The 26604-nt window shown below is 35.4% G+C and overlaps 1 protein-coding gene across 4 annotated transcripts in view; it reads right to left on the minus strand.

Moving 5' to 3' along the window:
- RASA2 (RAS p21 protein activator 2) overlaps positions 1 to 26604 on the minus strand; it is a 115965-nt gene that overhangs the window by 71762 nt on the left and 17599 nt on the right. For all 4 annotated transcript variants that reach the window (XM_082393596.1, XM_082393595.1, XM_082393597.1 and 1 more), the window contains exons 2-4: positions 20468 to 20585; positions 16037 to 16140; positions 6672 to 6766 (exon numbers count right to left, since the gene is read on the minus strand). In XM_082393596.1, coding sequence (XP_082249722.1) covers positions 6672 to 6766; positions 16037 to 16140; positions 20468 to 20585 — 317 coding nt within the window. The remainder of the gene's footprint in view (positions 1 to 6671; positions 6767 to 16036; positions 16141 to 20467; positions 20586 to 26604) is intronic.

The raw sequence follows: 26604 nt of genomic DNA on the forward strand, positions 1-26604 counted from the left end.
TAAACACCCAGGCTTTCTGTTGGAACCTTTGAAGGCCTATGCTTGAGTACAAAGGGTGAACAACATAGATCAGCCTTTACAAAGAGTAAAACCTAGCCTGGAATCAGCCAAATTCCTAACTGGATTAAAGTGATCGGCCTCTAGCCTAACCACATGCCAAAAGCAAAAGTAAATCTTTCCTGGAGGAAGAAAAAAATATCATCCAGAGTTTCAAGTTATCTCTAAAATATTTCGTATTTCAATGTCCAGCATTCCATCAAAAATTACAAAGCATGCCCTAAGACCACACACCAACCCACCCCCCGCAAACACAAAAACCAAAAAATCAAAAACTGACAAAGAGCAGCAGATTCACAGGAGACACAGATGTTGGAGTTAACGGACAGATTTTTCTTTTTTTGAAATAGAAAACAAAATGAAAACTCAGCAAATACCTGGAAAGTATAAAATATGTCAAATGAAAAATTTAGAATTAAACAATAAAATAACCAAAATGAACATGTATTTAACAGATTAGCCACAGCTGAAAAGAGGACTGGTGAAATAGGAGATAGATTAGTCAGAGAGGGAGAGAGTATAAGAGACATATGAGACATAGTAAAATGGTCTATTATTCACATAACTGAAGTCCCAGAAGAGAGGAGAAAGAATGAACAGGGGAAAAAAAAAAAGCTGAAGAGATAATTGCCTGGAATTTTCCTAAACTGAAGAAAGACAACAAGGCACAGTAATCAAGAGCCCCTAGGAACACCCAAGTAGGATAAAAAGAAAACCACACGTAGCTGCAGCATAGTAGAACTGATGAAAACAAAATATAAAGAGAAAATCCTAAGGCAACTAAAAAAAAACAGGGACATTACTTACAAAGAGGTAACTGTTCAGATGCTGACAAGGAACTATATTTGGTGATAAACATGCAATGGGATTCGGTCCACAACAGCTTTCTTATTATCCAACCTCCTAGGGGAGGTTCAGTGACAAAATAGCATACCTTTCACATGTCAGAAAATAATGGAAGTTCAAATATCTGACACTATATTCTATACTTCTATTTAAAAATAAATCAGATACTTAAAGGGTATTACTCTATATATATTTCATACCACTAATTATATTAGGTTGATATAAGCAATTATATCACATTAATTTGTATTAGGCAGCGTATTTAGGAACTTATTACTGTCTGAAGGTTTATATTCTAACTTTATTTCAGTTACTATTTCAAAAATTTCACATAGAAAAATCTGTGATTATTTTAATTTTATAGTATGTATAGTCTTGGTACCATTTAGAAGATATTATGTGAATTTCTGCATACAATTTGGGAAATTCAAATGAATATAGGTATTTGGGCAAAACACAATGCATGCACTTAAAAACTTCCTGAGTCTAAACATTTTTTTGTTTTATCAACATTAATAAATTAATTTAAACGACCATTAAATTAAATTTTAACAATCATTCCACAGAACTCAAGTATATTTCAACTGATGAAAATTTTTCTTCATATGAAGGAAACTTCTAGATTTCTGATGAATGTTTTTATATATAGTAATTAATTCTATAAATCATTTTGGACATGACTGCCTATCTGATGAAAAAATAAAGGTTTTACTTAATACCTTCTGTTTATGGATGGATTTGTTTTCTCTTTAAAGTAGTATTTATTATGATCTAGAATGGCTCATTCCTTTATTATTTCATGTTTATAAATTTACAAATGAAGTTTTTAAGATACCTTTATACTCATTATGTCTTAACAGCATGTAAAAAAAACCCTTGATTTATGCATTATTGGCTATAATCTTTGGATTTTTTTAAATGCTTGCTTGTTTTAAACAAGGGCAGAGGCCATATTACCACCCCACACACACCAAAAAAAAAAAAAAAACCTATAAAACAATCAATAACTTATGGCAGGATCCAGAAATTCAAGATAAGCTTGTTGGTAAAAAGACTTATTAACTAAGTAATTACATCAAAAGGATGTGATTGATATTGCATCTGGATTTACTGCTTGTACAAGTTGTGTGACACAAACACCCTTAATTAATGAGAGCACCAACTTCTCCATATGAGAGATTTGGTTTAATCAGTCTTATATAAAGGCATACTTTTTATCATAGTACCTAAAAAATAAAGAAAGGAAAAATACTTAAAGTTATTGTGAGTTCCAGGACCAAATAGCTAAAAGCATGGCTGCAGATGACCTAAGCCAAAAGAAGATTTATAGGAAGGGGCACCAACACAACTCATATTAACTTCGTTTACGTGGCAAAGAATACAGAGAAAGAACACAAAGTGAAATAGGATGATAACCAGGACCACAAACTTAAGGAAGAAAATGCTTTGAAAAAGAGGGAGCAGTCAACAGTGTCAAAAGTTGCTGAAAGACCATGTAAGAGGAGGACTGAAAAATGTCCACTAGACTTAACACAGTGTCATGCGTAACATTAGTGAGAGCTGTCTATGCTCTCCCTCCAACCCACTGTGGGGTTTGAAGGCAGATTAGAGTGGGTTGAGAAAAGAATAGTTCAAGCCAAGGGGGAACGCTGCAAAACAAAACAAAAAAGAACAGGAAAAAAAAAGTGTAGCAAAACACACTCATGAAATATTATTAATATTGTCTTGAATGTTTGAAAAGAAAACTGAAAACAATTAACATTAACAGCAATAATAAAGCATCTGGGAAACAATTCAAGGTAAGAGGTTAGTGTTCTTAGCAATTTCTGAACTGTTTTGGTATAAAACCCATCTTACTACTATGGAATCCTTTCATCTGAGGGCTAAATTATGTTTCTACATGTTACTTCCCTAGAACTTTAGAACTGAAGGGAATCCTATATACTGAAGTTCTCATGTCACAGTTGAAGGTCCTCAGACAACAATAATTTAGCAACTCTTTTGGGTACAAATGCCAATTAGAGCTAGGAAATCAAACATCTCCTCTGAAGTAGAGATACCAATCATTTCCTCTACCTAAACCCCTTTCTTAGGGGACAATGCCCCAAAACTTTAATCCCCAGTCATATCAAATTAGACTGCAGTGTGCATCTGACCCAAGTCTGCCAAATTTTCTCTCTAAATTGTGGCAGAGAACTGAGTCAGACCTTAGAGGGTGAGGGGGCCGTATGCTCAAGTAGGCTCAAAGACTGATGTGGCATTTTTTAGCTGTCAACAAGAAATAAGAGTGGATTTATAGAGAGAAGCAGAAGGGAGAGACATGTTAGTCTCATCAGACATACAAAAAGAATACCATGGAATCTCATCATTAAACAACGTTTTTTTTCTTTCCCCTTCCTTTTGCACAGTGAATAGTTATTAAAATTAGAGCAGGGGCTTCCCTGGTGGCACAGTGGCTGGGAGTCTGCCTGCCAAAGCAGAGGACACGGGTTCGAGCCCTAGTCCGGGAAGATCCCACATGCCGCGGAGCAACTGAGCCCGTGAGCCACAACTACGGAGCCTGCGCTCTAGAGCCCGCGAGCCACAACTACTGAGTCCGTGAGCCACAACTACTGAAGCCCGCGTGCCTGGAACCTGTGCTCTGCAACAAGAGAGGCCTCCGCAATGAGAGGCCTGCACACCACAGCGAGGAGTGGTCCCCGCTTGCCGCAACCAGAGAGGAGCCTGCGCGCAGCAACGAGGACCCAACGCAGCCAAAAAAAAAAAAAAAAAAAAATTAGAGGGAAAAATAGAGAGAAAACATTAACTATTCACTTTACAAAATAAAAGGGAAAGAAGAAAAACACTGTTTAAACAGTGAGCACTTATACTCAAGGAGCACAGTGAGCACATGAGTAGGGAGAAATGAATCAGTGGGTCTCAATCCTATGTGCCTCCTGCAGTATCTACTGCTGTGTTGAGAAGTCTACACTCCAAAGATACAGTATATATTTTTCATTCACCGTGGTGCTAAATGCAAGCCAGCTAAGCTATTTTATGTGGTGGTCAACCAAAAACAAACAAACCACCCATTATTTTAGTTTACTTTATGAGAAATTAAAGTCTTTTCAAAAATAATTCTATGTGAACTGTATCTAGTCTATTATAGTAAGAAATCTGATCTCCACTTAGGATGCAGCTCCTATGTAAATGCCTGACAACTTTCTAGCTCTCACTGGCCATACTGAAGTTCTTGTAATTATACTCCAAGGAGCTTCCCAGGAACTTTCTAATGTCGCTCCCTATTTCTCTGAGCTAATTTGGGTAAGCTTCTGTGCCTTATACTCAGATTTTCCTAAGTGATTCTCTTAATAATCTATGTTGAAGCCTTTTTAAGACCAACAGTACAGAATAGTGAAAGGTAGTAAAGCACCGTGGTTAGGAGTTTTAGAATCAGACAAGCTCTTTATGGGAATGATGGTTCCATCACTTAATAGTTTTGTGACTTTGCAGATGTCATTTAACCTCTATGAATCCATTTTCTCCATCTATAAAATGGAGGTAATGCTACCTACACCTCATAATGCTAATCTGAAGATTAAGTGAGATAATATATATTAAGTCCTTAGTACTGTGCTAGATATATGCTGTTCTAATTACTAACAGTAATTATTAGATTAAATTCCTGCTGAACTCTGTCTCACAGCTTTCTCCTATGGCTCCACCAACTGCTCTTATTTCCATGATATTTTTATAAAATTTTATAAAACTTATGCAAGTGAACAAATTCATTAACAAAATAGGATTTGTATGAATCAGGCTGCTTTTCTATCTTTTTTAGACTCACGAGGTTGATTTAATATTCCTAGATCAGCTTTGGAGCGAAACAATATTCCCAATGTACAAGATTAATGTGATAAGTGTCATGCACCCCCTCCCATCCTCTAAAGTACTCTTCCTTCTAAAATTTATTTTAAATAGTGAGTAGATCTTACAAATCAACCATCATTTAAGACAAAAGAACTGTAAAGGTTAAAAACTCATGGTTATGAAAATAATTCGTAGCAAATAAAAAATGTCATGATATCTAACGGTTAAATGCTGTTTGCAGATTTTTGTGTTTCAGCCATGAGTTTTATATATACAATCAAATAAAAAGCCTGTTACCCAGTACTGAGCTCTAAAACCATCTCCAATAATTATATAAAGAGTATTCTATAGAAATTTCTAACTTTGGAGAGCTGGGTCCCTTAAATCCTTTAGCAAATAACACTGGCCACAAGAAAAAGAATGGACTTTAATAAACTACATCTTAAAATAATCCTCAAACTTCATTTTAGACCAAATTCTCAAAGTCTTTTCTTATCTTTCTTTTTTGTTAAAACTATTAAAAAGAAAAACTAGCACTTCAAAACTTTCACGTCTGCCTTTCGGTAAAGGCGTATTAGGGAAATGGACACCTGACTGACGGGTGGTAAACAGACATTTTACATTTGTATAACTATTAACAGCTTTCAAAATACTCTTAAAGGTATTTCATTTAATTCTCACAATCATATGAGTCAACATGGCAACTTTCATTCCCATTTTATAGAAATAAAATTCAAGGTCAGTAAAATAACCACATATGAAAATTAGGACCTCAATTTTTAGACTTCTACTTTAAAACCCTTTCCACTTCATCACATTGCCTCTCACCTGGATCATTTACCATACAGTATAACTGGGATAAGAATAAAAGTTATTGTCAAATGGAAAGAAAAGAACATTAAAATGGGGTAGGGTGGAAAAACAGGAGACGTTTCAATTATATTTTGTACTTAAGAAGGGGTTTTAGCAAACAAATACTTAATTTTTTGAGAATTTAAGCAAACAGAATGCTTGAGAGGTTATGAGGAAACAGACACAGGCACTTTATTTGCAAATACCTGTGGGTGTGTGTGCAGTACTTTTTTTTTTGCCTTAAACTTCTGTTTGAGTCACAGTGACAAATTATAACTTCTTTTAGAGAAGAAGAATTCTGCTTGCAGTTATGCCCTTGGGAAATGGTTTCACAATCCTTATCATATTTTATAAATAAATAGGGTTACAAAAAAAGGATTCCCTTTAGATAGAAATAATTTCTAAGAGTAACTCAGACTTTTCAGAAACAAATACAAAAGTTAAGCTACATGGCTAAACACATTTTTATTCACACATAGAATCTTTAAGACCTCTTATTTTGGCAAGAGGAAAGAAGAGCTTTAAAATAAGTAATGATACCCTTTCAAATAAAAAGAAAGATGAACAAAAGGAAGGGTGGGGTATGGGAATGAAGGCTCTGCATGGTGGGCTCAGGCATGGTTTGAATGAATAACATTTTCCCAAGTCTAGTGTATTAGAGAGTAAAGAGAGCATCCTGGTCAGTACAGATGAAATAAATCAGACTTCTAAGGATTCTCCTCAGAGTTAATAAAACATACCTTTTCCATTAAAACCGTTTCCCCATCTAAAAAAATTAGTAATTTGCTACTGTGACCCAAATAAAAGAGCGAAGGAAGGAAAAAAACTGTCCTAATATAACCTCCCCAAACACATACGCGTGCACATACACGTACATTATTCTTGATTTCATGTGGCGAGGCATTTCCTTCCAGTTATTTGTTACTCAGAGGTCTATAATGTTTGGTGCCAGAATCTAAAATAAGGTATGATTAAGCTCTCTCTAAATGAACTAGTATAATTAGTTCGTTTTTCACTCATTTTCTGTGTGTGACAATCTCTTTCATCACTTAATCCTTAATATTTACCTGAACCTCTGAATTGGAATCAATAGGCTGTAGTGAAAACCAAGTTTCTCTGCCACTGTGGTTACACAAGTCTTCTTTTTTGATGGCTACTTTTCCTGTAAGAAATAAGTAAAACAATGAGGAAACATATTATATATAATCATTAGCACTGTTACATATAATACTTTGTAGAAAACGTTTAAAAATAATTTGTATCTGTTGATATCAAAAAATCCATTTTTATAAAGCATTTTTCTATATCCTAAAAACTGAAAAGGTGCCTCATTTCCCTCTACCCATTGGCAGACCCTTCTCTGGGCCATTTTGAATTAGGGGTTTAGACCAAAACTCAGTTGTATTTATATGCAACTGCGTTTTTTTAGTACTTATTCAGATTCACATTTTCACCCAGAGTACATTCATCAGTATAAAAAGCAATGTACAATGACAGCGCAAACTAATCCTCTCAACTCTTTAACACTACGAATAAACCATATGTTCTGTCTGAGCAGACATATCTGCATTTAATAAGAGTTTATAAGCTCCAATTAAGAGAACAGAAAAACAGTATCATATGGTCACTAATAATTTTGAAAACTGACTTGAAATTATGAGATTAAAATAATTTTACTAAAAATTTGCTTTATCAAAACACTGTAAACACTGCTTATGTTGCTTCAATGCATACACACACACAAAAAAATCAAAGCAGTTCCCTAAAGAGTTTCTACGTCTCAGAGACAGATACAGTACAATGAACAAAGTAGTATGAGAGGAAGAAACAGAAATGTTCTTATTATAATGAAGTATTTGCCATGTTGGTACAAAGCATTTCCTTCCTCAATTCAAGTTTTAAGAAGTAGACATAGTTTTGCATATGACCGACAATTTATTCCAACATTCAACACAAAAGCTTCAACAAAGGATATATGCTAAAGTAAAAAATAGTTCACTTTCTTTTATTTTATCAAACAAGAATTTTCATTTTAAGTACCCTAATTATACTTCATACCCTTTTCACTTATGACCACCTTGGTCTTTTAGTTCAACATTTGAAAACTTTTAGAAAACAGTAAAAAAAAATTTCTGTCAAGATGTATCAATTTTTGTGTATCAAGTGGAAAGAAAAGGCATAACAGGAAAACAAACACAGAAAAACTGTCTTTAAAATTTTATTCTAGAATTAAGACAGTGGTAATGGTTGCACAACTCTGTGAATATACTTAAAACCACTGCACTGCACACTTTAAAAGGGTAAGTTTTATGGCATGTAAATAACACATCAATAAAGCTATTATTTAAAAATTTAATATTATAAGACCCTTATTCTACAATTTCCAGGATTTTTAGTTTTATACATAGTTTATGAATGTGTATGTAGATGTACATACATGTGCATGTATAATGCACACAAACATCACTAAAGCAAGGCCCCAACTTAAAAAAAGGGCTTTTAAAAAAGTTTATTCAGAAGTTTTCCGGTTTGATTGATGCATTTACTCATTCAACAAATAATCACAATGGCTTTGTATTTTAAATGGTGAGTTGATTTCCAGACTTCCTTAACCAAAGTCTATTTAACCAATAATGCTTCTAAAAACTAGAGTAGGAATCTACCTGTTCAATTTACAACTCACAACTCAGATCACTGGAAACACATCTTTGTCACAAGTGCCTTCCCAAAAGAGAATCCTCTCTTAGTTCACAGGTAAAAAAAAAAAAAAAATCCTAAGGCAAGGACCCTCTTCCTCCTATTTCATGTCTCATGTACCCATGGTACTCACTGTCACAAAAGAATTGAATGGTTCTTGTCTTTTGAGAGGGAAACTCTTTTCTGACTAGCCATATAAATAAGCCGTTTGTAAGTTGAGAAAAACCTGCAATTTCATTGCCAGCTCTTATTCTTATCAAGTTCCTTTTAAGATGTCAGTTTCTAAAATGTAAAGATTTAGTCAGCCTGAAGAAGCATGGAAGAACACATGATCTCAAGAAGTCAGAGAAACTGACAAAGAACAACAGAGAAAAATAAAGAAAAATATTTAAAGTCATTAGGTATTAGGATACCTGCAACATGTTCAGCACTTCAATAGGCAATATAACATATGAAAAAGAAATATATGTCATCAGCCCTAGGGAATCAAACAGGGTAGAGAAGGGTTAGGAGGGCAGGGAGGGAGGGAAAATGAATAAAAGAATGAATGAGAAAGGTGGGAGGGTAAAGGGGAAAGGAATTTGGAGAAAGAGGAGAGGAACAGGGAGGGGAGGAACAAGTGTCTGAAATACAAATAAGACCAAAAAAATCGTTCATCATTCTTATTCGTTGTGAGCTATCCTTAGTTAAACAGGTTAGATGACAGCTATTAAATATTAAAGGTAGGCAGCCTGATACAGTGGAAAGAGCACTGAACTGAAAGAAAAGCCAGCATTTACTGAACAGCTACCAGGTAGTAAACATTCTTACACATTTTGTTTAATCTTCATAACAATCTTGGGGGAAGAGGATATATTACAGATGAGGAAAGCTGAATGATATCAAAAACCTGCCCACTAACAAGTGCTAAAGCCAGATTTCAAAACCAAGGTACGCCTGCCTGTTCATGTTCCTTCCAACACAGACACTAACTCTGTAGTATCTACACTACAGACACTACAGACACTACAAACACTAATTCTGTTACTTATTAAGCTGTGTGATCTTGGGCAATTTATTTAACTTCTACATCTCATTTACCTCCTCTGTGTTTGAAACAACTTTCAGCTCTAATGAAACCTATTCCATGCCTCCAACGGTCTCCAAAGTGTTTTAGTTTAATGTTTACTATTTTAAACAAAGTTAACTCATTATTTCACTAGCTGTGAGATCACCAACATTGAAAATAAACAAATATATAAATAATCAACCAACCACCCCAGGAACCAAATACCCAACACACTATTTAAAGGTACCATTTCATTTCCCCACTGTACTGACAAACCCATAGACAGAAAGAGCTTAGACCACATATATACACAAATATATACCAGATGCTATATTAGTTCCTTAAAATCAGACAAGGAGAGGAAACACAAAAAGAAATGAAGGAACTGTGGACACAGAAACCATTTCTGTTGGTCTGTAAGTAAAAAAAAGTATTCTTAGCTTTCCATTACCACTTCTAAGCAGCATTTTCTTACTATCTGTAAATATCATATTATACTAGGCCCCCATTTTTAGGCACAACATATTCTTAGAAATTTCATCCTGATACAGATCACCAACCGGCAAAATCTTGATGGCCTTGTTCCTACTTGGCTACTAGTAGAAATGGCTGAAAGGGTAGATAAAAGTAGCAATAAGTGTGACTGCCTATACAAGCTGAAAAAGAACCAGAGGACTGAACAAATTCTGGCAGTATCAATAACAGCAATTCAATCGATGGCAACACTTAGATGCCTTAGTGTACAGGGTTTAGATTGATACCTTTTGGTCTCTGCGGCAGACTGATATATTAATGGCTTCCAATAAATCATACTTCCTTGTTCTATGCCACTGTGTGGTCCCCTCCAGCACTGACTCTGGGTTTGGCCATGCCACTTACTTCTGCCAATGGGACATCAGCAAATGTAATGCAAGTAGTCTTAATAAGCACCTGCAGTAGGGCTTAGCCTCTTGCAACCTCAATACCATGTGGAGTGGAAGGCCCAGATAATGGACAGCACCAGCCATCAGACCTATGGGTCAGATCATTCAGCCCAGTCAATTTTTCAGGTAAGTGCACATTGGTGACCCCAGGTGAGACCAGCAGAAGAACCACCCAGTTGAGCTTGGCCCAAATTGACAACCTGCAGAATCATGAGCAAATATATGATTGCTAAATTAAGCCACTGAGTACTGGGGTGTGATTTGTTATGTAGCAATAGATAACTGATACAGTCCCTGTGCAAACAGACACAAAAGTGTAGTCATAAGCAATTTTTAAACAGTAGGTTTGACTTAAGAGCTAAATGCCAGGAGAAATTACAATTCAAAGGGTTTAAGAAATACCTTCGCTATCTTAAACCCAACCTTATTTTATAGGTGAACAAGGCCTAAGAACGTAGAGTGACTTATTTAAGGTCACAAAGGCAGTTAGTGATAGAGTCATGAATGGAATTCAGGTCTCTAATATCCTAGTGAAATTCTCTTATAACATTCTAAACCATGGGGAAAGAAAAACAAGTTAACCAGTCTACTAAGATAACCATGGTTTAACTGCTTAAGCCTAGATCCCTCTGAAAACTAAAATAACTAGAAAATACACATTAGAAGGTTAAATATATATGTTTTAATATTATTAGGATCCTCACTGGAAATGGAATTTTATTCTTACATAAAGTTTTTCTCTTCTCTTTTTCTCCTTTTTTAAGGGAAGAAGACACTGTAACTTAGGACAATATATCACACAGTAAAAGACTTTTAAAGCCTTAATTTTACAATTTTCTATCTTTTTGCAGCATGGTTCCTATGTTTCAAGTTTTCAATTAACCTATAATCAAGTTTTCATACTAACTGTTCCTGGCATATAAGGATTCGTAATATGAAAAACTATGACCCATATTAATAACAGTTATTACTTCCAGGAAGGGGACTGGGAGGGGGTCAGTGGCCAAAATTAATTGTCTGTAATACTATAATTAAAATTTTTTTTACAAAAAGGAAAATATCCATATATTATTATACAATTAAAAATAAAAAACAAACAGGCTTTTAAAGCTATTCAACAAGTACACATTCTTAGATCTTCTTAAGTTTAAAAGGTGGCTCTCTCAACCCTAGCTCAAATTTCATTCCCAGAAAATGCTATGGCACTGTTTAGCCTACAACTGGGCAACTCAGTTATAAAATAATGAGGGAACTCAATTTCCAGTAGCTCAAAATTAAAAAAAACAAACTGCCGCCTAACTTTATGAGTTAATGACAAAAGAAAAATACGTTAAAGTAAAAAAATGTAAAAATTTGTAAGTGAAAATATCAAGATTATTTTCCAACTTTAAATTAAAGGCTATGTACGAACTGTGTTTACTTTAATAATTCCTATCTATAAAAGGAAAAACAATTTCTACTAAATGTAGAAATTTTATTTCTTAATAAGAATAAACTTTTTTTTCTTTTTTACCAGTTCCCACACCAAGTTATGGCCTTCTGATACCACTCCTCAAAGGACTGATTTTTACTTTAAAAACAAATAAAAAAACAAAACAAGGGCAACTTTTGGAAATCATAATTATAAACCTCAACTAAAGGCCTTTCCAAGAAATACTATATAATGACTACTTGTAAATAGGTAATGAAAATTACAAAACATTTTCTTAAAATGTTTAGTCAATCAAAGATACACACTCTCTCAAGGGTCGTTAATAATCACCAACAGCCTCTATCCAATCTTTATCCTACGCTACCTCTCTCTAGTCTTGCCAGTAAAAGATCTCCTTGCCTTCTGAGATATTCATCTCTTCTATCTCTCTTCCAACTTCCTGATACATTTTATCAATCTTCACTAAAGCCTCATTTTCCCTGCAACCCTCCTTAAATGCTCCCAGGGCAATTTCATTCATTCCAGCAGAGGCTTCAAGTATCACTCAGTGCTAACAACTCTCAAATCCATACCTCCACATCAAATCCAGATTTCTTCTCTGAGCTTCAGATCTGTATTTCCAACAGTCCACCAACATGTCCACCAAGATACTCCCCAGGTAATGCAAGTTTAACTTGTTTGAAATTTAACTTATTTGAAATCAAAGTCATCCTCTCCCTTTCCCATCCTGAATGCTCCTTATCTCAGTTAATGACAAGGTGCTCCCACAACAAGACCATTTTTAACTCTTTCCCTTCTTATATCCTCTTTATCTTCTTAGTACCTATTTCCTATTTAAAGCTACTCCTGTGAAGTACATTCCCTCATTTGCATTTCCACTGCCACTACCCTACTCATCTCATTTGATAATAGCCTCCTTGATGGCCTCCCTGCCTTTAACCTCTCTCCATTCTAAAGCATAAACTATAGATCAGGGGTCCCCAACCCCCAGGCCACGGACCCATACTGTTAGGAACCCGGCCGCACAGCAGGAGGTAAGCGGCGGGCAAGCGAGCAAAGCTTCATCTGTATTTAGAGCTGCTCCCCATCGCTCACATTACCGCATGAGCTCCGCCTCCTGTCAGATTAGCAGCAGCATTAGATTCTCATAGGAGAGCAAACCCTACTGTGAACTGTGCATGCAAGGGATGTAGGCTGCGTGCTCCTTATGAGAATCTAATGCCTGATGATCTGAGGTGGAGCCGAGGCAGTGATGCTAGTGCTGTGGAGCGGCTGCAAATACAGATTATCATTAGCAGAGAGGTTTGACTGCACAGAGACCATAATAAATCAACTGCCTGCAGACTCATATCAAAACCCTACCAGTGAGAGACAAGTGAAAACAAGCTCAGGGCTCCCACTGATTCTGCATTATGGTGAGTTGTATAATTATTTCATTATATATTACAACATAATAATAATAGAAATAAAGTGCACAATAAATGTAATGCACTTGAATCATCCAAAACCGTACCCCTCCCCCAGTCCATGGAAAAACTGTCTTCCATGAAACTGGTCCCTGGTGCCAAAAAGGTTGGAGACCGCTGCTACAGATGGCATACTTAAAGTAGATGTTTATATACTTTAAAAATACGTGTATATATAGTTATATATATGTATATATATGTATATACACTTTAAATACGTAACCTATAGACTCTGAGTTTGTAGTTTGAAAGTTATTGTTTACACCACAGGAAGTTGTTAAACTACAAAACTATATTCGTATATGCAGTTATATGTGATTTTTAAAAGGTTCCTCATTCTTAAAAGGATCAACACTACTGTCAACAGGATAAAGTCCAAATTCCTTAACACAGCTTTGAGGGTCCACCACAACTTGGTCCAATTCATATTCCCAGATTCATCTTCTACCAGCCTTGGCCTAAGTAATTTACATTTTCCAGCAGATACACCACAAACATGATTCACTTTTTCTTCTCTGCTTCTGCTAATCCCTATTATCTTGAAACATCTTCCTTTTCCTACCTAGGCAGTCTCTGTTAATCCTCCACCAAACAAAATTAACTCTTCTTTCCTCTGTGCTCCCAAGTACTTTGTTCCTACCTCCAGCACAGACCCTATTAAATATATTAGTATTAGAGTATAAATCAGCCTGAAAACCTGGGAGCAACTTGAATCTTATTCACCTTAGTATCCCCATCTTTTGTATGCCACATAGACAAGTGTTTGTAAATGTCTGTTTAATTGAATTAAGGGTGGAGCCTCAGGGGTGATCCATAATTAAGGGTTTGCTACACAGAGAAAAGTCTACATATAAGAAGTCAGAAGGAAGACAACTAGGAAAATACAATGTCATTAAACTGCCTTTTCCTTGGCTTTCAACAAGTTGAATAAGCAATCCAAAGAGTCTAATGTGACACAGAGGCAGATGAGGATTGAAAACTATGAAAATGCCTTTTGTGACAAAGTATTTGTTATGTATATAGCTGACAGAAGTTAACATATTTATCAAATATGGATGCATAAGAATAAATAAAAGATAAAATTCCATCCAAAAGAAAAATAAGCAAAAGAATTAACAACTAATTCATAGAAGAAAAATGTAAAAGACCAATAAACATATGAAAAATTCCTCAAGTTCACTAATAATCAGAAAATACAAGTTAAAATGAAATATTTCTTTCACCTATCAAATTAGAAAAATAATTTTTCAATGATAATATCCAAGAATGACCAGGGTATGGTGAAATGATTACGCCCATGTCATGTTTGTGGGAATGTAAATTAGTGCAATATTTCTGGGAGCCAATGGAAAAATATATATAAAAAAAAACTTAAAAATATTCAAACGCTTTGGCTCAGTATTTTCACCTCTAGGAATTTATCCTAGAAAAAAGACATGCAAAAATGTATGCAGAAGGATGTTCATAGCAACACCATTTAGAGTAACAAACATCTGGAAACATAAATCTCTACCATGAAAAGAGTGGTTAAAATAATACATTCCTATAGAAAGGATATTTTAAAAATTACTTGTGAAAAATATTTAATGACATGGGAAAAGGATCATTAGATGATATTAAATGAAAAAGGAAAAAAACTTGAATAAACAGTACAATGTAATAATATAAATGTGTGAAATAAAGAATGGGAAGAAATACACAAATTATTAACTCTAGCTGTTCTTACGCAGAGTCATTACCAATCCCTTAGAACATGTAATAATTTTACAATTAAGAGAAAGTATTATTGTTTTTAAAAGGTTATTTTATCTGCTCTAAAATGATTTTTGGCAAACTTCAAAAACAAGTTTGTCAGAAAAATGAAGTCAGATTATAGCGATTTAAAAAGAAATAAGTAGTAAGCAGAAGGATATAGACCATTTGTTAAGAAATTCAATAGCAAAAGCAGAAACAAATTAGACGGTAGTTAAGAGGTCAAAGCCAAATAAAGCGTAATCATTAAACTGTAGGAGATGAGCATGTTTCAAATGGGAAAGGAGAGGTGGAGATGATGACATTCAGGACACTAAAAAGGGAGAGTAATGCATGTAAATTACAGACCTCTACCTGTCATTCAAAGATAGTGGTGCAAAGACCATGGACGTGACAGTATGTGGCCAGTTAGTTTTGTCCTAGTCGATGCCTACAGATCATACCTCAGACAATTACTTAAGAAACAGTTACCAGTCACCAATATAGCCAGAGAGAAGAATATGACTAGATTAAACCGAATTATGACTTCTATTAGAAAAACTTCAAAAACAGATGTTCTTTGTTGGGGATCAAATACTGTGATCTTTGTAAAAAACATTCTTTGAACCATTCAACAATATTTACAGAGCATTTACTAAATATAACGCACTCCGGCAGTGACAGTCTCTGCCTTTATAAATATCATATATATTCAACTAGAGCACCTAGACATTAAACAACAAACTGATTTGTCAAATCAGATTCATATAAATCAGAGTTCTACCCAGGATCAAGCTTTACTAATAACATAAAAGAAGTAGACAAATAGACTCTGATACACCTGAAAAACAAACAAACGGATGAACAACTATAATGAATACTATAAAAAGGGTACTATGGAAACATATGGCACCATGAGTAGGGGGAGATCGGTTATGTCACTTCCCTGAGGAAGTGTCACCCAAGCTGAGCATTCAAATTAAAAATCAGATCCACAAATGAACATGAAGTCTACAGGAAAGGATTAGAAAGTTGAGAATATATTATTCTGTTGTTTTCAACACTTTATACTTAGAGAAAGAATGAATATAAACACCAATGTTGTGATTAAAAGACAATTCTGAATAGTACATACCTATACGAAGGTCTCTTTGTAAAACATTCTTATCATAAACATAGAAAGACAAATACTGGAAAGTTCTTGGAATCTCAAAGTAAAATTCTTCACTGAAAAACGGGCTAGAGAGAAAAGGGGGAAAGTTCATTAAATTTAAATTCAACAGTGTCCTCCTATAATATTTTCAATGAAATAAATTAAAATTACAGATTAAACACCATAAAGAAAAGCTTCAAGAGTTCCAAAATAATTCTCTATGCTAAGTTTCAGCTAAACCGTGTATAAACCAAGCTGAACTCTGAAAGGACCTCGATTGCCAGGCTGGGCTCTGAACAAACAGATTTTCTGGAGTCCTGTGGACAGAATATCCAGTAACTGCCTGGGGTCATGCTCACCTAAAGTGGACACAAATGAGAGCTGAGGACAGTGTCATTCACACCATCATCATCTCAAAAATATGTAAACCACAATAATACATAACACCTAAAATGAATAATGCTATGTAAAATGTTATTTTAAAACATACTTTAAAAAATTAAAATACGTTATTTTTAATCAACTTTATTGAGGTATAAACCACATAAAATAAAATCTAATTTAAAGTACAGAAGTTAATGACTTTTGATTAATTTATAAACCTGTATAGCGTCCATCCCAATCAAGATATAGTAACACTGCAACTCCCCACAAAGTTCCCTCTTGCTTCTCTGCAGTTACCCCATCATACCTGTCACAGGCAACCAGTGATCTGATTTCTAGCACTAAAGATCTGGTGTAGGATTTCATATAAATGGAATCAAATAGTATGTACACTTGTGTCCAGCTTCTTTCACTCAGCTTAACGTCTATGATATTTGTTCCATCTTGCTGTGTATATCACTAGTTCATTTGTTTTAAGTGCTGGGTAATATTCCATTTATGAATATTCTACAATCCATTCTCCAAGTGATGTCATTTGAGTTGTTTCCAGTTTGGGCTATTAAAAATAAGGCAGCTATGAACACTTTTATACAAAGCTCTTTTATGTGTTCAGTTCTTTTGGACAGGTAACTAAAAATAGAATTGCTGAGTTAAAAGGTAGGCGAACTTTTAATTTATGAGAAACTGTCAAACTGTTTCCAACGTGGCTGTACTATTCTGCACTCCTACCAGCAATGTATGAGAGCTCCAGCTGCTCCACATCATTGTTAACTTTTGCTACTGAAAGTCTTTTTAAAATTAGCTACTCTACAACATTATAAATCAACTATACTTCAATAAAAAGTTGTTTCGAAAAATAAATTAGCTATTCTAGTGAATGTGACATGATAAATGTATATACCTGTGTAATCTCTACCCCAATCAAGATAAAGAACAAAGTTCCCTTGTGCAATGACTCACTCCATACTGTCACGGGAACCAGTGATCTGATTTCTATCGTGACACATTATGTTCAAGAATGCGTAGTGACAGAAATGGTTTTAAACTGTATTTCCCTGATGACTAACGATGTTGAATATCTTTTCCTGTGCTTGTTGCCCATTTGTGTATCTTATTTTAGGAACTATTTGTTTGAGCTTCCTCCACATATTTTAAAGGGTTTGTCTGTCTTCTTATTGGGTTTTTGGTTTGTTTGTTTGTTTGTTTTAATATATTCTGGATGCAAGCCCTTTGTCAGAGTATTTCCTCCTAGGTGTGGCTTGCCATTTCATTTTCTTGACAGTGCCGAAGAGCAGAAGGCTCTGATTTTGATAAAATCCGGTTGATCAGTTTCCCTCTTTTATGATTGGTGCTTTTGGCATCCTAAGTAAAGAAATCTTTGTCTACCCCCAAGTTGCTAAGAGTTTCTCCTACGAAACAGCTTATATTTCTAAGTTCATTTTAAGAATGCTCTTTTGATATTTAAATTCTCCTATGAAGAAATGAATCTCTGAAATTCTAGTTAACATCTTTTGTCAAGCGTACCTCTTTCCTGAGAATGTTTAAAGAACAAAAGGTACTTTAAAAATGTCACCATAAAATGCAATCTCTTCAAGTTTTCACAACTTAAAGAGAAGCTAAAATGCAAAGTAAATGACTCTTAAAGAAGTCATTTCTGACCCTGTCCAGAAAACAGCTGACTTAGCTTTTTAGTTGTTATAATACCTGGTCAACTTTTCTCAATATATTTTTCACTTCAAATGTAACCAAAATAAACTTAAAAGGTGGTCTGTCAAAATAGTCTTTCCAATTAGTCTCAATATAGAAATCAACAGAAAAACAACTATTAGGCAAAGACAGGTTTAGGTGTTTTTCTCCTTTGCATCATTTTATATACAATTGAGAATTTCCTTTATATATTACACATCCACACTCAAATATTATTTTTAAAACACATTCTAAAGCCAAATAAGAACAAGATGAGAATTATTCACTAAGTCATCTGTATCACTGTATCATCACAATCTCAACAATCTAATCCCCACATCTGGGCGCCCACATCTTTATTTTATAAATAAATTAATTAATCAATCCATTTGAAAAAATGTTTTCAACAACGTTGGTTAGAAGCAATAACTAGACATATAGTTTTTTTATAAAGCAATACTCTACTGTTATCACTGACCTATAATCCTGCATATCACTCCTAAGGAAATTCCTGGTGTGGGGAAGAGAAGCACTAGGTACAAGAAGTATTGCTACTCAAGTTGTTTATAGACCACCTACTTCTTAAAAGGATTTGAGGTAGAGATTTAGGAGCTATGGATTCCATATGTGACTCCTACTTACCTGCCATGAAAAATTCTATATCCAGACTACCTATAAAAACTATAATATTCAGAACCCATAAAAGATCTAAATGATATCTACTGACTTTTGACTTAACAGCTTATCACAACATTCACAAGGGTAGAAAACACTGAAATGAAAGCAAGGTGAGCAAGGGTTTATACTACAAATTCTTTCACCCTATTCCACAAGGAAGAATGCTAGGAGGCACCTAGAATCCAAGAAACATGTAGTCTAATTATATTGAAATGACCTAAGGTAACCATTGCTAGCCTTAAAATATCTTCCAAGTTGCTCTGCATCTAGCATAATAATTTAAGATGGATAAAAATACTGGGTTTTATCATTTCCCCCACACAAATATCTGGAAAGGCAGGCAAGAGTTTTGGAAAAAAAGTAAGCTTATTTTAGTTACTCATTTACAAAGCTATATTACATACTAGAAGCTACCACAAATATTCAATTTATTGAAAATTACTAGTTTTGTATATAACTGATTTTTGTGTGATATGGAATCAACATACATTAAATAACAAATTGAGATTTAAATAGTTTCAGGTCCCTATCCCAGTTTTGTTTCTAACTTCCTTTATTACATGCACAAATTATTCAGGCCTTTGGTGACTCAGTTTCATCATTTATATAAATAATTACAAATTCTAATACAACAGGGATAGGTGATTTACGATTAAAGATGTGAAGTATATTACTTCAAATCTCCTTGGGTTACTAAATATTTCATCCACCATACGTTCATTCCAACAACTCTTCATTCCCTTATTTTAACTCTTGTCTCTGAACAAGACTGCATCCTTCCAGTACAGCTCTGCACTAGAATTATATCCACAAACACTATTACAGGGAAGAGGTGGCACATTTCAATTTTATGAATTATAATTTACTATGATACTCTCGCAGTGCTATTAGACTTCCAAAAAATGACAAATCTACCTAAGAGTTCATTGCCTTACAATGCCCTACTTAGTTAAGTGACTTCTATAAATGTTAAGGGGTAATTTATTCTCAAGAGAAATAAAATAATGATGTACTTTGAGAAAAGTTCAAATGAGTGGGCAAAATTTAGCCTAGAGAAAAAACTGAGGTATATGGTAGTTGTTTTCAAAAACTTGAAAGAGTGTCACGTGAATGATGGATTAAACTTGTTCTCCAGAACTCCAAGGGACAGAATTAGGAACAATTAAGAGGAAGATACATTTTGAGGCAATGAAAAGCCACATGAAAGCAAGCACTGTGGCTATCTTGTTCTTGTGGATGTATGAATAAATAGCACCCAGCAAGTTCTTGGCATATGGTAGGTTCTCCTTTTGACAGACATTAATAAATTAAATGTAAGAGCTTTTCAAGAGTCAGAATAGTTCTAAGACCTAACAGGCTGCTTTTAGGAGGCAGTGAACTCCTTTGTCACTGGAACATTATTAAGCAAATGCCATATGATTACTTGTCAAAAATAATTGTCGGGAGGAACTAAGCATAAGGCATTTAGTCCAGCTCAATGAACATTACGGTTCCTTCAAACTCCGAGATTCTGTAACTCTAAAAATGAGCTCAGAATCTAAAAGGAAAATAAAAGTTTCAGATGAAGAAAGTCTTCTTGATGATTACAGTCAGGAAAATGTGAAAAACTTTTTATTCAATATATATATATCATATGAATGATAATTTACCAATTTTTTTACAAACCTTAAAGATTTTTCAACAACTTGGGTACGATAAACTTCTTCCTGGTCCAAATTTATGGTGCAGAAACAATCTCTCATTTTGTTGGGTCCAAGATATGGCAATAAATTTTTCGCTTCACCTGTTGGCACAAAAATTAAAACTGGTGTTAAATATCACCAGCTGCCTCATGCTAAGCCTTATATGGGACACATTAAATCCAAAAGAACATAAAAGATATAGCACAGAAGAAAAAATTAGTGATTAAGAAAGATAATCAACTTGGTCTAAAGGAATCTGGTGAGACGAAGGGAGGAGCTGTGTGTAAAGGGGCATGTGAGGTCATGTTATACCACCGCATCCCTGATCCTAGAAAAGAGCAATGTCCCCATTTATGTCCTCATCCCATCCCACCAGTACGACCCTAAAGACATGTCTCCACAATTAATCCCCCTTTCCTGTATCATTAATTTTCCTCTCTACTGGATCATTCCTGTCAGCTCATAAACAAACTTTGATATTTCCCAATTTTAAAAAAAGCACAAAAAGAAAAAAAAAAAAAACTCCCTTGACTCCGTCTCCTCCCTCATGATATCATTCCATTTCTAGACTCCCTTTCACAGCAAAACTCCTCAAAAACAATCATCTCTAGACACTGTCTCTAATTCCTCACCTTCCATTCATTCTTTGACCCTCTCCAATCAGCTTTTAACCCCATGACAACAGTGAAACTGCTCTATCTAGGGTCACCAATGCCTTCCATATTGCCAAACCCAATGGCATTTCTCTGTCCTCATCATACCTGATCTGACAGCAATATTTATTTAATATAAGTGAATGCTAACATCCCTCCTTAAAACTCACTCTTTTCTTGGCTTCCACAACACAGTAGTTTTGGCATTCCTCCTACATCATGGACCTCTGCTGACTTCTTTCCCTCCTCATCTCTAAATGCTGCAATGCTTCAGGGCTCAGTTCTGGACCACCTTCTCTTCTTTCCCTATGCAAATTCCTTCAGTATATGGTGTTCATGCTGATGCCTCCCAGATATGCGTTTCCAGGCCTGATTTCTCCTCCTCAACATTAGATATGAATACTCAACTGCCTCCCTGGATATCCAGTAGGCTTCTCAAATTTAACAAGTCCCAGACAAACCATCTGATTTCCTCCCCTAAAACCCACTCCTCCCCCACTCTACTACCATCTTCCTCTCTTTTTCTCACCATGCTCCCCAAACCTCCCACCCCCATGTCCAGTCCATCAGTAAATCCAGCAGAACTCCAAAATAAATCCCAAATGCAACCACTTCTCCTTGCCTTCATTAGTATCACCCTACAATCCACTCTCCATCAAGGAGTATGATCTTTTAAACATACTATTCAAGTCAATTACCCCCCTACTCCAATGCCATTCCATTTCACTTAGAATACAATTCCATTTCTAAATGCCCATTTTCATGGTCTACACAGCCCTACTGAACTGTCCTCTCCTCTCTGACCTCTTCTCCTCCCACTCTCCCCAGTGTTCACCTTCTTTCCATTCATCAACCATGTCAAGCTTGTTCGAGCTTAGGGCCTCTGCCTGAAATGCTCTAACCCTACATCTTCATATGGCTGCCTCTTCCTACCATTCAAGTCTCAGCTCAAATGTCACTTCCTCAGAAACCTTTCCTGACTATTCTATCTAAAGTAAATAATCCTGCTACCATATTCTATGTCTCTGTTTTCTTCAGAGCCTTTACAACTATCTGGAACTCTTAATTTTTACCTAAGTGTTTATTTCTGGTTCCCTCATTCTTTGAGAGTTCTTGGTTCCCTCATTCAATGCCTGAGAACTTACTGAGCCCCAAGATCTAAAATAGTGACTGTTAAATACTGAGAAATATTTGCTGAATGAATATTAAAGAATCAAGTAAGTCTAGTTTCGAAGTTCTTGTGAGATGCTCATTGGCTAAAAGGACACACAAAACTGTGGGTGCTGAAATCAGACACCAGTGTACTAAATTAGGAAAGCAATGTAGTTGGCATAAGGGAAAGAGCATTTCCCTGAGAATCATGAAACCAATGTTCCTGTATTACCTCTGCTATTAAGTGGACAAATGACTTCAGACAAATCTCTGAAGAACAGTTTTCCTAACGAAAGTCTGGGCTAGATAAACTCAAGTCTCTTTCTGCTTACCAACTTTAAAACTAAAGGCCAGGGACTTCCCTGGTGGCCCAGTGGTTAAGACTCTGTGCTCCCAATGCAGGGGGCGCGGGTTAGATCCCACATGCCACAACTAAAGATCCCGCATGCTGCAACTAGAGAACCCACATGCCGTGACTAAGACTCGGCACAGCCAAATAAATAAATAAATAAATATTTTTAAAATAATAAATAAAACTAAAGGCCATTTAAACTAATATCTTTTAAAGAAGTCTAGCAGAAACTTAAGAAGCACCTATGAAAAACTCAATAAACAAATGATTTTTTTAAATTAAAATTAGAAAAATCAGGGAACAGTCCCTCAGAGCTATCTGAGAGGCTGTCTCTCAGGCTTAAGTCCTGAGTAAGTCCACCGAATAAAACAGAATTCTCAAAAACTAAAAGTAGAATAAAATAAAATTAGAAAAATCAATGGAAAGGCACCAGTCAGATACTCACTGTTATTAAGTTTGTCATTGAGCGATTAGGGGAAAGAAATCAAGTTACCACATCATAGAATAAGCATCTCAAGTCAAAATAAAGGAATCTAATCTTTTAAATGACCCCCAACTTGCCTAATATGGGCTGGCCTTTACAAATTCACTAGTTTCCTAACAGGAAAAATAATATATATTTGAATTTGTATCCATCCATCTTCTCTTCCTCAAAAGACTACATGTCCCTCCCTATTATCTATAGCTCATCCACCTACCTGTGCTCTCTCTACCCCATTCCCTCCCTCTCACTCCAGGACACTGCCCAGCAATTTTGTTTTCATTACTTTCAACCTTCTCCTTTAAGTCTCTCCTTCTTTGCCATCTGCCCTCTGTGTAATCCAGAGGGTCTGGGTTGTTTTGTTTTTTTTTAACTAAAAATCCACCTAGGTCACCATATAGGGCCTGGAATATAAACAAATTTGGAATTAAATCATAATAAACATGCTCCATATCTAATGAGGGCATCTTAAATACTAAATCACTGCCCTTGAACAATGTTGCTGTTTCATTCACACCAGTGCGATTTAAGAAAACTACACTATATAAATGTACACATATTCCACCGCCCACCTTTCTAAGAGGGAGACAGTGGGGATTATTTTGTCTGCAGAATCCAATGAACTTGACATTATCAGACATTTACTCAGAATAATTAAAATTCAAGTTCTACGTAATATATAAAATGCACTCAACATCACTTCCTAGAAAAGCAGTTGTCATAATCTTTGAATATCTGTCACTAATGTTCAAAATAAACTACACTGAAAAGTAAATTCATCTAATCAATGCCAGAGCACCAATCAATCATGCTAATATATGTTGATTAAGTCAGCTATCAAGACTTTAAACTGTAACTCCAAAATACAGTGGTAATTAACTGGCACTTTATAAAAAACATACATCAAAATAATTAACTGTCACTTTATTTTAAAAAATCAAAAGTGAAGTAACTAATGGTTAGAGAATTAACAAAAATAATGTTGTACTCAATATATCTCTAAGCAGAAAGATTAATTTAATAGTACACACTTTATATTAAGCTACACAAAGAAGTGAGGAATTTTAGAAGATTATACCTGTCCTGTGTGTGATATTTTCATAGGGCCTCACTAGTTCTAGTTAATTATTGTATATAAATAAGCAAGTGCATTGGACAAAAACCAAACAAACAATAAACTACTGCTCCTTAAAAGGCAAGCTTCCGGAAAACTTATTCTATAATCTCTGCTTCAATCCTTCCCCTCCTACTCACAGCCTAAACCTACAATTTGGCTTCTGACCCTATTTCTTTACTAGAACTTTCAAGAACACTAATAATATTAAGTGCTGCCAAATCAAGTGACTGTTCTTCTGGTCCCACCTTATTTAATCACGCTTCAGTGTTTGATAACACTGACATTTCCTCAGCTTAGGTAACCCATTCTATTTTTTTTTTTGAACTCCCTCTTTCAGGCTTTTCATCCACTACCCACACTTTAAATGTCAGGTAACTTTGGGCCTCCACAGACCACTAAATTCATCATACAGGTGGAGAACCAATTTCAGGCATTTTTTTTAATATGTCATTATAAAACAATTTTAAAAATATACTAAAATACAAATACTTGTAAGCTTCTCAACATTATTTGATGGTATTATGTGCCATCATTCTCAATTTATCTATAGCACATTTGATGATGGCTAGCCTTCAAGAGAATCAGGGTCTATATCTGTGGCAGATATGGTGGGTCAGTGTTCATCATCTGTTACAATGTCCTTTGGCGTATGATTGCCTGTACTGCATAGACTAGAAAGCTAAAAACTACATTTCCCAGCCTATTTTGTAGTTAGGGTTGTGGATGTGATTTAAATTCCGTTAATTAGATGCACTCGCTGGAAATTTGGAGGACAAAAAAGAAGGGAGGTTGCATTTATGTTGCTTCTACTAGCAAGTACTGTCATGGAGATGTCCAAGTTTCCTGCAGTAGCACTGGCTGCAGTCCTTGTATCCAGTCACAGGTTTCATAGATATCAAGAAGGGTACAAGGCATCCATTCTGTCACACAGGTTGTGGCCAGTGTGGCTTAGCTCTAGGGCCAGCAGCAGCAGGGGAATTCCCTGGCAGTCCAGTGGTTAGGACTCCACACTTCCAATGCAGGGGGCACAGGTTCGATCCCTGGTCGGGGAACTAAGATCCCACAGGCCGCACGGTGTGGCCAAAAAATAATAATAACAATAATAATAATAATAAAACCTACTTCTAGAGCGAGCAGCAGTGACAACAGTTTACCGATGAAGATGGCTGCTTGTTGTTGGCTGTTTCCTAATAGTGGAAGATTCCTGATCATGGTAGAGGTGGCAAGGTTCTAAGACTAGCAGCTAAAAGTTACAACTTCCTAATTTTGCAGGCACCTTTCTGATCCAAAAAGAGGTAGTAAATCCCTTCGTGGCCCAGATGCAATGTGGCTTTTGAATGTCATTCTTGAAAGTTGGACTAGAGTCTATTTCTTCGGTCTTTCTAACAATTCTGTAAGCCACTTAAAATCTTTTATTTAAAAAAAAAATCTTTTATTAAATCTCTTTCTGCTTACACTAGCTAGAGCTGATTCTGTAACCTAATCCTGACTAGCTTTTTTTCTTATCCTTTCTACCTTTTCTAACAAATTTGAAAGTCCCATCTCACATTACTGGTCATCCGAGTTTGGTGAGTCTTTCAACTAGATGTGGCTATCTGGATCAAACATGGACTCAGAAATTATAAAGCAGTATCTCACTGACAACCACTTTTAGTGTTCCATTAGACAATGAGTTGAATAGCAGAGCACACTCAAAAGGTGAATGCTTCAACTTGGGAAATGGAGACAAATGGATCCTAACTCTCTGCATGGTTGTATCTGCCTTTGGAAAACATTTCTTCATTTCCTACTGCAGCATTTGGATGTGGTTTTGAAAACATGCTCAATAATACAATATCATGTTTCCATGAATTTGGGAGTGCCAAATTCTCAACATCCAAACCATGTGCACCATTTTGAGTACCTCCATCTTATCCTTAAATTTACACATCCTATTTTGACTCTGAAGTAAAAAGATTAAAATGTGTTCAAGACATTCAATATACTGCTAAGATATGACACTTGAGCAAGACAGCTGAAATAATGGAAATAGTTTTTACTTGCATTTGAATGAAAGTAGAAAATGATTTTAGCTTATTCTTGATTTTAAAAATTCTGTGCATGCCAGGGTACTTCAATATGCAAAGGTAGATACTTCCACAAAGACAGAGGTATTATTGGCCCTATGTAGCAAATAGTATAGCTCTGACTACATTTACAACTGTTGCTATTTCCTTCAACAATGAATCAAGAGCAGGAGGCATATTATTGACGAAACAACCGTTCCTCTATGAAGAAAGGAGGCTGGCCTTCAAGCACAACATCTTATACTCTGTAACAACACCATTTCTTGTTGAATTCATAACTGGTACTCTTTAAGAACTTT

This window comes from Balaenoptera borealis (assembly GCF_965194805.1).
Source record: "Balaenoptera borealis genome assembly, chromosome: 5".
Taxonomy (NCBI): domain Eukaryota; kingdom Metazoa; phylum Chordata; class Mammalia; order Artiodactyla; family Balaenopteridae; genus Balaenoptera; species Balaenoptera borealis.